At 32.0% G+C, this 16,923-nt stretch overlaps 1 protein-coding gene across 1 annotated transcript; it reads left to right on the top strand.

The window, feature by feature from the left end:
* The first annotated feature begins 1,135 nt into the window (after positions 1–1,135).
* LOC124436108 lies at positions 1,136–1,465 on the top strand. Its single transcript, XM_046986035.1, has one exon. It carries the CDS (start codon positions 1,136–1,138, stop codon positions 1,463–1,465), a length of 330 nt encoding a protein of 109 aa, XP_046841991.1.
* Positions 1,466–16,923: the final 15,458 nt, after the last annotated feature.

The following is a 16,923-nucleotide window of genomic DNA, read 5'->3' as shown; positions in this document are numbered from 1 at the left end:
GCGAGGCATTGTTATTTTTTGCTCTCAGCTTCCGTTATTATTATCCGTCTACAGAAAATTTCAACGTATCTTCCAGTGTAAACTTGTATCTAATTTAAAGATCAATTGCAACTACTTTAGACTTGGTTATCATAGATTTATACACGTTGAAGATCTTGAAAGACATGTTGAAAATTGTGACTTTGCTCCAGTTTTAAGTTCTGATTAACGTTGTGGCAAAGAGATAAACAAACGTGAACTTTCTGCTAAATGAAACAAATAGAAAAACAGAGTCGTTGATAAGGCAAAATACAAAAATGCAGAAATAACTGATGGAATCATGGAAAGAAATAAAAAATGTTCAACAAAATATTTCTACAGTGACCAAAGAAATGATGGGATCAAGGAAAGAAATAAAAGATGTTCAACAAAATCTTTCTACAGTGACCAAAGAAATGATGGAATCAAGGAAATAAATAAAAGATGTTCTACAAAATCTTTCTACCTTAACCAAGGAAATGAAAGAAATGAAAGCCATGATGTTTGAAACTTTGGAAAAAATGAATAGAAATGAACAACTTATTCAAACATTGACATCACCAATTGAAGGAATGATGAACTCAGTAAGAAGTGATATTTTGATTGTTAGAGGTTTCTCTATTGGTTCTTTAAAGAGTGTTGAAATATTTTCATGGAAGAAGAAGAAATGGTTTGAGATTGCTAACATGAAAAGTGAACACCAGAGTGCTTCATCATTTATTTATAATAATCTTTTTGTTGTTGGAGGTAGCTGCAAGTCAATTGAAAAATTGAATCTTAATCAGTTACATTTGACATGGGAGAAATTTCCTGCAGAGTTTCCTTATGAATGTCAAAGTCATCAAACTGTTGCTTTTAAACATCAAATACTTCATATTGGAGGATTTATCAAAGTTAAAGGAGAATCAGATCTGATCGGTGAAATACAGAATACTCATGCCACGTCTAATGTTTTAATAGAGCTGTGTCATATGCCTGGACCACGACATCTCCATGGAGCTGTTGTTGTTGATGATAAATCCTTATTTTTGGAGGAAGGGCAACAAGTGTTTTGGAGTTTGATCCAAGAATTCTTAAATGTAAGAAAATGCCTCCATTATCTCATCCATTGTTAGAAATGGCAACAGTTCGATGGAGAGATCAAGTTGTTCTTCTTGGAGGTAATGATGGAAGAGAAGCATTGAACAGTGTTGTCATGTATGACATTAACAATGGCAAGATAACATTCTTACCATCCATGTTGGAAAAGAGATATGGGTGTTGTGCAGTTATAACAGATGATACAATTATTGTCATGGGAGGTGTGAATGATAAAGGTGAATATCTTAAATCAGTGGAGTGTTTGAAAATGGGAAGTAATTTTTCATGGACATACCTTCCTTCAATGAAAAAACCACGATCCCAAGCCATTGCTGAAGTTTTACCCTTTGGACCAAAGTATTATTAAGCAGAAAAATGTTTACCTAATCGTCGATATGAATGTTATAACTTTAAAAAAATTATGTAAGCTTAACTTTGTTGATAAATATGTAAAGTTAAATATGTAAACCTTCAAAGTCTATGCAACCATTGATTATTATGGCCAACTATTTGAGTGTACGATGATCTTTATATTTACTTCAGTTAGTAACTTTTTCAAACCACAGGGTATATGGATAAGACAGAGTGATATCGCCAAGTTATTTTGTAAGAAACATTTCAATTCAGTTCTCTCAAGATAACTGCCCAAGATTAATGAACTTTTGTTATAATCAGCAGCTCTTTTAAAGAACTGTGATTGGTGCATGTCACTTCCGGATTGATGTTCCCAATGTAAAATGCATTTGTAATTTGCACTGATAAAAGTTAGGGCGCTGGACTTTGGACTTGTTCATGAATTACTTGGTAGACACATTAGGTCATTTTAGCCATGGTGCGATATTTAGTATTAGTTTAAACAGTTGCGGCGTGTTTCAGTTGCTGTCTTTTAACAAATATTTCATCGGCAAAACTCATTTTCACTTCCAAACAACCGCACCATCACAAAAATTGATTTGTTAAACAATTATGTTGGCACATTTGATGAATATTTCGTCTTTGAAGTTTTATATAAAGATTTGTATGACGAAAATCTTCAGAGGTCGTTTTCCTTAATAAAGTTCTTTTGAAGCAAAAATTTCGCTTCTGAAATTATAGTTTTATTAAGCAGATATTTCAAGATGACATTACTGATTGGATTTTTCAAAACAGTATACATGAATTTCTCTCTTCATTTTCAACATATTAAAGTTTGTGTTTAATCACATCACAATAATATCGTGTTTTATAAAATAAACACAATGAAATTTGTGCGCTAATTGGTCTAGAGCTGTGTTTGCTTTAGACTGTGCGTAAGAGGAACTCTCGAGAGGTGCAACACTCGACCTTGGGTCTCGGCTTGCACTGTTCTGCTCTCAAGTTCTCCAAAGTTCTCCTCGGTTTGCATAAGCCTGTGCAAACACAGTAAACATCTTTTATTACTTAATTTTTCAATTAGCGACGTCATGTTGCTAATAAAGTTTGCATTATCAGTATAACAGATGCATTTGATGATATTTTTATTGTACCGACAGTCATCCACATAGTGTTAATAATATAAAATTTTCCTATGCATTACATCGAAAGGTTGATGGGAAACATACAGACATTTTAAAGTATTCAGACACATTGTGCAATACGACGTCCATGGTTTTGTGTAAAATGCACAAGTGAAAAACTTTACTATCTATAGAATGAAAAGCATATTGAAAAAATGTCGTCACTTTAGTCAATGGTAGATTGTCATATTTTCTCTCTCTTACATTTGTTTTAATAGTTCCAAACAGTAATTCTCAATTAATGATCTCAATAAGCCCATTTGATAGAATTCTTTCACAAAGTATGAACAGATTATACAAAATATTAACCAAATTTATCAGTCTTCGCCATGTCTTCATTTCACCTGCAAAGGGAAATTTTGTAAAAAATTAATAGTTTCTTTGACGGTGTTTTTACAATACTTATCTAAACCTGGATTAAATAATTCAATACCAACTTGCAAACAAGTGAAAGAGTTCAATAATCACACTAAATAAAATTACACACGATGTGTCTAAAATAAGATTTATTGACAATCAAAAAAAATGTCTAGTAAAGGGTACCGACCTAACTTGAGCCGTTTTAAAATGCTTGTCCTCACCAAGGTTCTGACCAGTGAAGATAACAAATAAATGTAGTTTGGAGTTTAAATCGACCGTCAACTTGTGGATAAATTTTGGCACATAATAACATGAAAAATCGTACTTTTACTAAATATGTAGTTACCTAACAAATGTGCATGTTCTTATTAAAAAGCACCTCATGTAGTATCTTTCTTTTTCATAATAAAGTCGAGGTCCATCAACATATTAGCGATGCATACATATTTTTGTTTATGTCTTTTGTAGATCTGCTTCATTGCATTATTTTGTTTTATCTTTATTGTCTTTGCTTTGCATGACATATAACAATATTAAAATATAATACTATGCGTTCTTATTCTTTGCTTTCAACTTCCGCATTCATCAAACATCAACTGCAAATTTGAACGTATTTTCTAGCTTCAATACGTCGCGTTAACGTCAATTGTTGGATTAATTTTAACGCTGAATTAAATAGGAGCACGTATGAAATGGCATATCGTCCTAATGATTATGAGTGTGGCTATGATGACTCAAGATTTAAGACTGCTGTTGATGAAACTTTTTACTGTTCAATTTGTCTTAACGTCGTTAAAGAAGCCAGAATGTGTCAACATAACGAACACATCTTTTGCCGTTATTGCATTGAAGAACATCTACGAGTTAATGCACAAAGATGTCCTCAATGTCAAGATAATTTGACCGTAGCTACACTTCTTCCAGCACGTTTTGTTAATAACTTGATTTCAAAGCTTAAGATTAGCTGCGACTACGCTAATCGCGGTTGTGAAGAATTCATCAACATTGAAGATCTTGAACGACATGTTGAAAATTGTGGCTTTGCTCCAGTGTTGTGTTCTAATGAACGTTGTGACAAGGAAATAAACAAACGAGACAAGATTAAACATGAAACTGAATTATGTGAATACAGAAAGACTGCGTCTCATTACTTTGAAGAGATCAAAGAAATAGTCCAACAAAGTTTTGATCACGAGGAGCAAGACAAAATGCAGCTGACTGAAATAACTAGAAAAATGGAGTCACTGACGAACCAAAACTCGAAAATACAGAAAGAAACGATGGAATCAAGGAAAGAAATAAAAGAAATTCAACGAAATCTTTCTACAGTGACTGAAGTAATGATGGAAGCAAGGAAAGAAATAAAAGATGTTCAACAAATTTTTTCTACAATGACGAAAGAAATGGAAAAAATGAAAGCCATGATGTTTCAAACGTTGGAAAAGATGAATATAAATGAACAACACGTTCAAACTTTGCCAACACCGATTGAAACAGGGATAAATTCATTGAAATGTGATATTTTGATTGCTGGAGGTAGTTGGGAACCGTACTGCTTTTCAAAAGGTGTTGAAGTATTTTCATGGCAGAAGAAGAAATGGTTTAACATTGTAAAAATGAACATTGAACACAGCTGGGCTTCTTCATTTACTTATGATAATAATGTATTTGTTGTTGGAGGAATTGGTAGCAAGTCAATAGAGACATTGAATCTTAATCAGTTCCCTTTAAAATGGAAGACATGTCCTAGAGAACTTCCATATGAATGTGCTGGTCATCACAGTCTTCTTTTTAAACAGCAAATTCTTCACATTGGAGGACGTAATTTTGATAAAATAACAACATCTGATCTGATCAATGAAATACAGATTACCAGTACAACATCTAATGTTTTGAAAGAGTTGTGTCATATGCCTGAATCACGGGTGGGCCATGGAGCTGAGATTGTTAATGACAAAGTTCTTATTTTTGGAGGAGAGGGAAAAGATGACGAAGTTACATTAAATGTTTTGGAGTTTGATCCAATTACTTGTACATGCAAGGAAATGCCTCCATTACCTTATCTAATGTTTGGAATGGCAACAGTTCAATGGAGAGATCAAGTTGTTCTTCTTGGAGGTCATAACGCTGATCAAGAAATATTTAACAGTGTTATCATGTATGACAGTAAGACAGGTGACATCACTGTCTTACCATCCATGTTGGAAAAGAGATCTCAGTGTTGTGCAGTTATAACTGGTGATACAATTGTTGTCATGGGAGGAAAGAACGAAAAAGAAAAGTTCCTTAGCTCAGTGGAGTATTTTCAAATGGAAAGCAGTTCTTCATGGACACATCTTCCTTCAATGAACGAGCCACGATATGCTGCTATGGCCGAAGTTTTGCCTTTTGGACAAAATTATGTATAAGCAAGAAAACATTCATCAAACGTTATAACTTACAAAAAATTCTTGTAGCTTACACTGGATAAAAAATATGTAAAGTTAAATGTGTAAAACTTTAAAGCTTGTTGAGAAATTATTTCTCCATTGATTCACTCTAATGATGTATATACTGTGTATTGCAAGTTGTATCATAAAATACTATATACAGCACACGTCTATCCCAAACTTAAGAATTATATATTTACATGTTATTTTTATAACTGATATTTTTCAAATATATTACATGGCTTTGCTTACATTATTATTAAATTATGCGTTGAATTTCTTTCGACTATTTCCCATGAAATATAGAAAAGCAATTTGCTAAGAGACTATTTACATGGAGGTACGGTAACCCCAGCAGAAGGTTATCCTAGAAAGCGAGTCACCCTATGTAAATATGTTTTATAAGTAGCGTTCACACATGCGTGCTAGGGGCACTCTAGTGGTAGGGTTACCCTAATATAACCAACATTCTATCATTTCTTAAGACTACACCAAACTGGATATCAATTTTCGTAAGTACTTCCATTATTATTATACGCAGCAAAATTTAAAACGTGACATGCATGGTAAAATTACAAGAATGAGGAAACTGCACCATTAGCTGTTGGTGTACTGTACTTTGACCACCTACGACGAGTATACTTGTACGAAAGCACGTGATAAGTTTCTTGCTAGTTACTGGCTAAAATGACATAAATATGACAAATTGTTATTGCAGCTTAAGAGTGAAAATTTTGCCACCTTCACAGTTTCCTCTCAGACAATAAAATAACGAGGACATTTTATGTCTGAGAACTTTGTATTCTTGATGTGAACGTGACGTCATCAATAATACAGTCGCCATGTTTAGGGTTTGTAACCTGGTTTTTGTACGTCCAAAAAAGTACATCGTGGCTTTCATTTTTTTTGCGTTTTGGCTGCATTTGATCTCTTTCATTTCAATAGACTGTAATTTTTCTGTCTTTTAAATGATTATAAGTTGGTGGGACAGTCACAGTGATTTGTGCTACACAGTGAAATTTAATATTCCTCGGAAAAAACGATTATAAAGCACAAATATACCAACAAAATGTCCATCAGTTTAGCAAGTTAATATTTTAATAATAAACAGTTATTAGATGAGGTTGAGCATGATATCTAGAATTATTCAGACCGAGGTCAATGTCATCTGCCGAAACGAAGCTGGGGGCAGATAACGTTGACAGGTATGAATAATTGTTGATATCATGCAAAAAACGAATTGAATAATTGTTTTATCATTCACCTCAACAAACTGAAATATTATTTACACTCATCAATGTAAAACATTTCCAAACATGCCCTTATTTGTAATTGTCAAACGGTTTTTTCGAGTTCTTGTTTAAATATGCTGTAAATATGTTCGAAACCAGCTTCGTCGCTTTTTTAGTGTTTTCCGCATCAATTTTGTTCTAAAGCTTTCGCTTATTGTTTTTAGAAAATGTGGCAAACATCAATTTATTTGATTTTTTCTAATTCGGCTTTTAATGACGTCAGTCAATAATTATAGAAACTATTTTTATTAGATATGACGTCATACCTACAGGTATCGAGAATTAGAACATAGCCAGTCACTCGGTCAATCAGCGTCCAGTATTTTGATGTTTCATATTGCATAGTATCTAAAATTCATGAAGTGATGTAAAATTTAAAACCCAAGGAAAATGCGGACATGGAGTGAAAACAATGGAATACAATTAAAGCTCAATGGTATTCACTAAATCTCATTTGTATTCCCTATATAAAGAATACTAACAAGATATTCACTTCCTTATTAGTATCCTCTAAAAAAAAATAATAATGAGGTTAAAGGATACTAATGACTGTCGTAACTCCACATTACATTTCATCTCTGAATAACTAACAAGGTGATGAAATTTAACGCGTTTCTAACGCATCTCGATGATGTAAATATATTTATGTTAAAACTAAAATAACTCTTACGAAAAAAGTGGAAAAACTAATAATTGCTCACAAAGTTAAAAGCAAACACATGTGTAATACATAAAATGAAACAACATACGTGTTTTCTCATGTTCAATAACTTTTAAAGTACGTCGTGTATTTGTCGTACTAACACATGCTTCTTTCTTCTTATCTACGTCAATTTTCTTTGGACTTGAAACATCCACTGGAGCAGGTTGTTGAAGTGCTTTTAAAACTGACATAACCAGAGTAGAACTTGGCCTTTTGCATCATTTAACAATGATGTGCTTCGATAACCAGTCCAAGACATTATTGTTTGTTCATCACTGAAAATGTTCCTTTCTTAGAGGGTTGTTGGGCACGTAACCTTTCCAAAATCATTTGAAAATCTTCAACCTTTCATGTCAATGTAATCTACCTCGCACATTGTTCGTAAATATTTATAGAACGTGTTTAATTTAACAGGTTGTGAGGTATACCAATCTAATGTCCCCTGGCTCATAACTTTCGAGAGGTTTTGAACGAAAACCTGCCTTTACATGGAACACATCTCAAATACTCGTTGAAAACAATCATCAGCTGTAAACTAAAGATACTTGTTTAAGAATACAGCACCTTAAATTCAGTATCATAAGTAATCCCTTCTGGTTTTGGTCATGCATTGTTCTAAGACGGTGCCTGAGTGAATGAAATTTTATCTAATGCGAGGGTTTCTCAATCCCATAGAGCACACATGATCCTGCTCTTCCCTTACTATTTTGAAGGTAGTTGACCAAATCACTAGCAGTTAGTCATCTAAAATATTTCAAAAATTCAAATTCCATGTAGGTAGGTATGAAGAAATGTCTAGTACTTATATGCTCCAATGATTAGGTACGGTGTCTAAAATTTTAGAATACCGTGTGTATGAGAGTCTTTGTACTTTTGTCACACAACTGTGGTCATTCATCAAACATTATAAAATAAACACAATGAAACGCGTGCGCTAATTGGTCTAGAGCTGTGTTTGCATTAGCCTGGTCAAAACACATCTGAGCTCAACCAATCAAATCAATCATAACAATCAACCAGTCAATGAGAATTTGCAAATCGATCTTGAATACATTTTAAAGGAAAAACTAAAATGTTCGTCTGTTTCGCATTATTGTTATTTTATAAAAGTAATAAAAGAAGTTTCTCGTATTTTCACTGACTTGTGCAAACCTCGGAGACGTTTGTGAGAACTCTTGAGCATGTGCAACACTTGATCTTCGGTCTCGAGCTTGCACTGATCTACTATCGATTTCTCCAAAAGGTCTCCTCGATTTGCATAAGCGTGTGCAATCACAGTAAACATCTTTTATTTCTTAAATGAAACACATTCATACTAGGAATTAAAAACGCAGGCACTAAAATGAAATCACTAACCTTACCACCTGTTAATAGTATGATGCCCTTCAGAGCATTGTTGTCCGATGGCGCAACATCATTGGTCAGCGGTGATCTAGTCATGGGTATCACTCTAAGTAGGAACGGATAGTAAAAATGAGTAATGTGGATAAAGGACGTGGTGAGGGTGATTGGGGGATTACGGTGATGATGGTTTGGGATAAAAAATAATGGTGAGGGTTAATGTGTGATAAAGATAATGGTGGTGAGAGTGATTGTGGTTATGTGAGTTTTGGATAAGAACAAGACTTTACGTAATATGAATAACAAACCTCTCCCCAAATTTTGGAGCTCTTATACTTTTAACACGAACAATTCACGAGCGAAGTTTTTGTAAAGTTTCATAGCGAAATAACGACACAGATTGTAGTAGAAGTTTTGTTGGCTCATATTTCAAAATCTATAAATAAAACTTTCTATTTTATCCATACTTACGTTCTGTGATATTACGATATTTACATAAAGTATGAAGAAGAATTTTTGCAATTGGGAGATCAAGAACAAGTATGCGCGGGTTATGGGGTGACTGGGGAGCAGGCTTCAAAATGATGGTTAACTACAACTGACAATTATCCTACCTGAGCTATTGATTTTACAAGAGAGGTTTGACAATGGCATCGTAAAAGTAAAAAAATAAAACTCTGTGTTTTATAAACAAATAAAACAACACTTCTTAGCAATGAACGGTTGTACATTTGAGAAAATAGTTTGAGTAAATTGACGAATTTTTATACGGGGGTGGGGTGGGGGGTGAGGGTTGTGTCAAATCATTTCGATCAATTTACATGGTGTCGTAACTCTTTGTGTTACTCATTCTTTATCAAATATAAAATTATCAATATACGTACGTAAGATAGTGACTTTTACCCTCCTTCAGTGTCAGCCACTCTTGAAGACAAAACATCACATATGGTTGTTGACAAACACAAATCAAAACAGTTCATCCTAACCTTGACTTAACAGACATGTCGTCAGTCACTGATCCTGATGCTTGAAGCTCTGTTATGTACGATGTCACCTAGCAACAAAAAAAATCACGGAAAGGTGGTAAAGGAATTGTGGCAAAGTGAAGTCTGTCATTCTTTGGAAACTTTGTATCGAAGACTCGTCTCCGATATTTCATGAATGCTAAATAATTTGTGAGTGTCAAAAGATCAACACATCGTAGGTAGTCTTTGTTAAAAAGAACAAGATCTCGGAGAAAGTAAAGTGTTTTACAAGTATTAAAACAAATTTCACTTTCAGGAAAAATTCTCTGTACGTCAGAGAACAAATCAATGAGCTCGTTCAAATGTGTCAAATTCACAGACTTAAAGGATTGTCTACGTATGTACGCACCTGCGCAGTAATGGCTCAATCAACATTTCCTGCGTTGTCTATAAAAAGAACAAAATTCTATCATAGGAAGAGTAACTGATACCAGAAGAGACCATCTACAGGTGTCCCAAAAAACGGAACGGAGATAAATTAATTATGTATTCGCTGAAATTGCCATGCAAAATAATGTAATTAGCTGTTTTCACGAAGACGACGGAAAGGCCAGCGAGGACCTTATATTACTGTGTATTGAAGGTATTGGTTGAGTTACAATGTGAAGATTACTTTGCAATTTTTTTAGCCTTCAATCATAAAATTCTATAATAAAAGTCTAAAAGGTATACACCTCTGAAAATCTGCCAGGAACCACAAGTTACATAGAACAATGAGATTATTGTCCCAATGAAACTCTTTTTACAAATATGTGATGATATAAATGTTCAGTATATACATAATATGCTATCTGTTTGCATTCTATATTTTAGTCACTTATTAGTTAATTATTTTGAAGGTAGTGACACAGGTGCCCCAAGTTTATAGAGACATCAATGGTGTAACAGAATTTCTCAAAAACAGCAAGATTTGCAAATGTTATTGCATATCAGCTTTTTCAGCCAGGTTGTTTGACTAAACACAGTACTCACTTAGAAATTCTTTAAATTTCATTTGGCATACATTCTGAAAAAGGTATTAAACACCATTTCAACACCTGGAATGATATATTGATGTAGTGGAAAAGCTGGAAAAAACTTGCAAACCTGTATATGCCAATGATCTTTAAGGATGGGATCTAGTTTAGACACCACTGGTTGTGCTTAGGTAATGAAAGACTTGTCCTAAAATACCAAACATTGTATTATTTCATCACAAACAAAACAGCATACAGTACTCGTAACAGACTAAAAACTGTATTCTTTTTTACATGCAACTCTAAAAGTGACAAGTAAATAGTTGCTTTAATTTACATTGGACCTACTTATCTCTTGATGTATGACACAGACGTTTATATGGTGGTGAGCCATATAAGTCATTTACAAGAAAAGATAATCCAATATAATTTCAAATGATCGTCAGGTTAATAAAGTCTGAGAACTGTTTTGATGTTGATGTTTCGACAACCTTAGCGGTAGTCATCTTCAGAGTCAAAAGATGACTACCGCTAAGGTTGTCGAAACGTCAGTCAACAACATCAAAAACAGTCCTTCTCAGGACTTTATTAACCTGGACGATCATCATTTACAAACATATAACGATACTCAAGGGTTCAAACCATTTACTTTATAATTTCAATACCTCAACAACTTCAATCCTTGGATTCTTATAAGCATTTGCAGTCTGTGCTTTGGCTTTTTAAATGCATTTTAATATTCTTTCACGCCTGTTCTTTACTGTAGAAATACAAATACATATGCTTAAAATCACAAACATCTTCAGCGGATGATTGGTTACTTCATCCATAACAACACTTAATGTATCGACTTAATTCTTGTGCATTATTTGTACACAAAACCATGTAAAATTTGATTAGGTCAAAGCAGACGTAATCTTGATGATATACACCTCAGTTTAGGGTTTACTCCAAAATTTCTTCGGGGGTACAAAATACGGTTTTGAAAATAATAACAACATGGGAGGTTTGATTTAATCAACAGCTGATTTCAAATTTTATTATTATTTTTATCCTTAATAATTACATGAACAGTAAATGATAATACACAATTTTTTCACAAATTTACCTTTGAGTAGAAAATCTTCTATATAATCGTTCAATTTATTTTCTTGCTCATCAATCGACATGGATGTATTTAATACCGTAATAGGGCAAAATGTGCAGTTTAATTCCTTTGACTCTGCCTGTCAACCTTCTTTGGGACTTCTTGCTTTCTTTTCGATGCCATTCACCTTCACTACAACTCTATATATCTGTATATCTTTAACATAGGCAGAAAATTTTTGCTCCGATATTCAAAATTTGAAGTGAAGTAACAAATATTTCAAAAACATTGCTCGCTTAAATTCTCAAATTTAGCGCGGTCATAATCAAGTCGTTTTCATAATGGTTTCCATCCATCAAAACTACATTTATAACACGGTCTACTGGGAGAAAGACTAGGACCTGATAAATATTGAAAGTGAAACAAAAACAAAATTTTCTGCATAAACGGTGTTTTTTACATTTTAATGATAATTATTCATTTTTCTTAATGTTCAGTTGCTATTTTAAATCATATTTTATGTAATAGTCCACTTATTTAAAAAAAACAAATGGGACTATGACTAATGCGAAATAATATATTAAGTTCTATCTCTACTTCATTCAGCATTCATTTTTTGTACACTTTCTTTAAACTTAATTTTGATTTTGAGCTTGTCAAAGTAGTAAAACAACTAAGGGAATGGGTTCGAAATAGTTGTGCGCAACATTCAAAATGAGAGAAAATACATAGTGTTTGATAGTTGCCTGACACAGTTAGTGAGTCAATGCCCATGTTGTGGTGAAATTTGTTCCATTGTGACCAAAACAACTGGTAGTATGGTTAACGTACTAGCAAAATGTCATTGTGGATATGTTCGAGACTGGAATAGCCAACCTCTGCATGGGCGAATGCCTTTGGGTAACTTGGTCTTTGCTGCCAGCATCTTTTTTAGTGGTAGTAGCCCCAGCAAAGTTCTTCAATTCCTTCGTCACTCAAGCATACAATAGTAGTAATATACATGGGGGTACGAATCCATAAAAAGTTTACTTTTTATGTATTCGAATCCCCCATGTATATTACTACTACACCCGTGGGTAAAAATCTCGAGGTTATAATCTATAGTTTAAAAATATGGAATCTATATGTTTTTTAATTTGTCTGTCAAGCGCGTGTCTTAGTGCATGTTTTTCAACAATGGTTGTTTAATGTAATAGCACATTTCATCAGCGCATGTATAATAATACAATGTTTTACAAAATATGGAATCTATATGTTTTTGAAATATATAGGTGCGTTTAAATTTTACAAACGGTCTTTACAAACAAATGTTAAGAAAGCATCGGTTCGGAGGGGGATCGGCAGCGCAGATTTTAGCGTAGCTAAAATTGAGCAGGGGAATGGATCCCCCGAGAATTCTAAGCGACGGCGGGGAAATTTTCACTTCGTGAAAATTCGGAGCGTCCCATAGTATTCGATGAATATTCGAAGAATATTCGAGAATAACAGAGGCTTAAGAAATGCTCTTCAAAAAACCGTCTTTAATAATCAAGTGTTAATAATCAAGTGATATTAAAATATCAGCGATAGCTGGTTTTTAGCAGCGCGCGTGTCTTAGTGCATGTTTTTCAACAATGGTTGTTTAATGTAATAGCACATTTCATCAGCGCATGTATAATAATACAATGTTTTACAAAATATGGAATCTATATGTTTTTTAATTTGTCTGTCAAGCGCGTGTCTTAGTGCATGTTTTTCAACAATGGTTGTTTAATGTAATAGCACATTTCATCAGCGCATGTATAATAATACAATGTTTTACAAAATATGGAATCTATATGTTTTTAATTTGTCTGTCAGGCGCGTGTCTTAGTGCATGTTTTTCAACAATGGTTGTTTAATGTAGATAGCACATTTCATCAGCGCATGTATAATACAATGTTTTACAAAACTATGGAATCTATATGTTTTTTAATTTGTCTGTCAAGCGAGTGTTATATAATTTTTGTAAAAAGTGTTTTTAATAATTGTTTCAGGATTTTGAATCTTTTGTATATCGCTTTTGTATTAATTACTTATTACAAACAGTTATGTGATATGTAGTCAAACATGAGGATTATTCTTCATCTTAAGTTTTAGCTTGATAGTTATTTTTAATAAATTTTTTAATTTTTCGATTTCATCATTTACAAATTTTTAGTTGATAGAATATTATCTTCTATAGTAGCCCTAAAATTTTGTGAAAACCATTAAATGACATAGATAATGTAGATTGATGTTGTGAATAAACTTGAATTTTGGTTAATCCATTAAATGCTGCCAGCCATTTTCTTTTCCATTCATCATAACCTAGTGAAACTGAAGATTTTGTTGGTTCAATAATTAATAAAATATTATTATCTTTATCATCAACACAGTATACGTGATGTAAATCTAGTAATGCATTAACTATCTTTTTTTCATTATCATTTGTTACTTTAATGATAAATTTTTTTTTAATCTTATCTGCCATAATATCTAATTTAATTGTTTTAGAGTTATCAGATTGATTTATTAATAAAAGTGTAAATTCAATAAATTTAACATTACTAAAATAAATTCTTATAATATTTTGTCGGTTATTAAAATTTTTATAATTTAATTGATTGCTATGGTGTACTACTTTACCATTTACTCTGCTATCAATCTCATTCTTTGTATAATAGTTAGTTAAATTAGAAGTCAAAGCATACTTACCATCAGCTTGTGTTTTAGTATAATAGTTATTTAAATTAGCAGTCAAAGCATACTTACCATCAGCTTGTGTTTTAGTATAATAGTTATTTAAATTAGAAGTCAAAGCATACTTACCATCAGCTTGTGTTTTAGTATAATAGTTATTTAAATTAGAAGTCAAAGCATACTTACCATCAGCTTGTGTTTTAGTATAATAGTTATTTAAATTAGAAGTCAAAGCATACTTACCATCAGCTTGTGTTTTAGTATAGTAGTCATTAAATTTACCATCAGCTTGTGTTTTAGTATAATAGTTATTTAAATTAGAAGTCAAAACATACTTACCATCTGTTTCAGTCTTTGTGTAATATTTATTTAAATTAGCAGTCAAAGAATACCTACCATCTGTTTCACTCTTTGTATAGAATTTGGATAAATCATAAGTCAAAGCATACTTGGAATTTGATTCATTTTTTGTATAATAGTCATTAAATTTATTATTAACTTGTGTTTTAGTAAAGTGGTCATTGAATTTATTATCAACTTGAGTTTTATTATAGTAGTGGTCATTAAATTTATTATCAACTTGAGTTTTATTATAGTGGTCATTAAATTTATTATTAACTTGAGTTTTAGTGTAGTAGTTATCTGATAGATGTGTTTTATCTACAGGTCCTTGTATATTTACATTAATATCTGTTTTATCATGCCCATAAAATAAGCTCATTTATATTATTCCTCAGATTTTATATCCTGTTTATTATTTTTATGTTCATAAACATGTTTAACGGTTATTATACCACCAGATAAAAAACCTAGAAAAGGTAATAGGGGTGATATTTTTTCTACTAAACTATAAACATCTCGTTTTAAAAGGTCGTCTGATTTAAGCTGTTTTGTTAATTCTTTTGAGTCTTCAATAGCATCAAACCCTTTTAATATATCTGAAAATTTTGATATAACTAAATCAGTTAAAAACTCATTAGCTTTTTGTAATCTTTTTTTTTCGTATTCATTGTACAATTTATCAATAATTTTTTGACTACATTTTTTAATATAAGCAACTGACTTGTCTAAATCACCATCTTCAGCTAGTTTAAGTAGTTGATCTCTTTTATTAAAACCCTCTTGCGGTTTATCTTGTATATTATCATCACATACAGCATCTTTAATAGTATCATTTGCGGAATCAATCTCATTAATTAGATCGTTAATTGTTTCAGGCTCTTTACGCTTTGGCATATATATATTAACACATATTTTATTGCGGAATAACAATTTTCCATTGGTATGGGTATACAAGTTGAATAAATAGATGAGCAAATTTATTATTTTTTAATTTTTTGGTTATTTCTTCTATATCATCTTTCTGAAAACCATAAAGATAATCATCAAATATTGTTTTCATATCATTGCGTTTTGTATTATAAAATGTAACTAAATAACTTATATTTTCGCGATAAGGTTTAGCAATACTAGTCAATTGCACAACGTAGAAAGTAATGACGAGCACTGAAAGCTAAACGAACTAATTCTGATGTTCTATTTTTAACTGATAAGCTAGAAGCACAATCATCAAGAATAATAAGACTATTTGTACCTTTATATACATCACTAACATATTCTAAAACAACATCTATCTGATCTTGGTTACATTCTATTTTAATTAAATCAGAATCATTTATATATTTCCATTCTTGGTAGGTTTTATTATATGATAGCGTTGGACATATTAAAATAATATAATCAAAATATCTATTAAAGTTTTTTTCTAACATTGTGAGAAGGTAATGACTTTTACCACAATTCGTCATACCTACAATAATCATATTAAAGGGTGTATCCATTTATATATTACTAGTTATTTAGTATTGAATACTTTGTAAATCATTATTAACAAATTGAACAAGAGCATCACTAACAACATAGATGTAGCAGTTTAAATCTTTTGTATATACTCTCTTTTTAATTTCTAGTAGAACGCCATTTTGAGTATTAATGATTTTTTTACCGTTGCCAGCAATATTTTTTTCTTGAAAGGTGCGTAGATCTATAACTAATGAAAATTTATCTTTATAAAATTTTTCAATTGTCATGAAGCAATCTATTGGAATAGTTCTATCAAAAAATTTTCTTGCTTCTTCATAAAAATGTTGTTTATTCATACCTTGGGCGAAAATACAATTTGGCACACCCTCTATTGTCACAGAAATTTTATCGATTAATGGAAATAGAAATTTTTCACTATCACTAACTGAATCTTCTGTAAATAATAGTACAATGCCTTTCATACTTTTACGAGGGACATTTACGTTTATATTCTGTAATGTACTTGACTTATCCCATTTTTCCTTTTTTAAGAGGGTTATATGTTCATAAAATAGGCTTCTTCCTATAGAATAT

This window comes from Xenia sp. Carnegie-2017, unplaced genomic scaffold (genome assembly GCF_021976095.1).
Source record: "Xenia sp. Carnegie-2017 unplaced genomic scaffold, XeniaSp_v1 HiC_scaffold_16, whole genome shotgun sequence".
In the NCBI taxonomy this organism is placed as follows: domain Eukaryota; kingdom Metazoa; phylum Cnidaria; class Anthozoa; order Malacalcyonacea; family Xeniidae; genus Xenia; species Xenia sp. Carnegie-2017.
This window is presented reverse-complemented; position numbering and strand designations above follow the sequence as displayed.

Coding starts and splice junctions, on each gene's coding strand:
- LOC124436108 (XM_046986035.1), top strand. CDS start 1,136: ATGGCAACAGTTCGATGGAGAGATCAAGTTGTTCTTCTTGGAGGTAAT.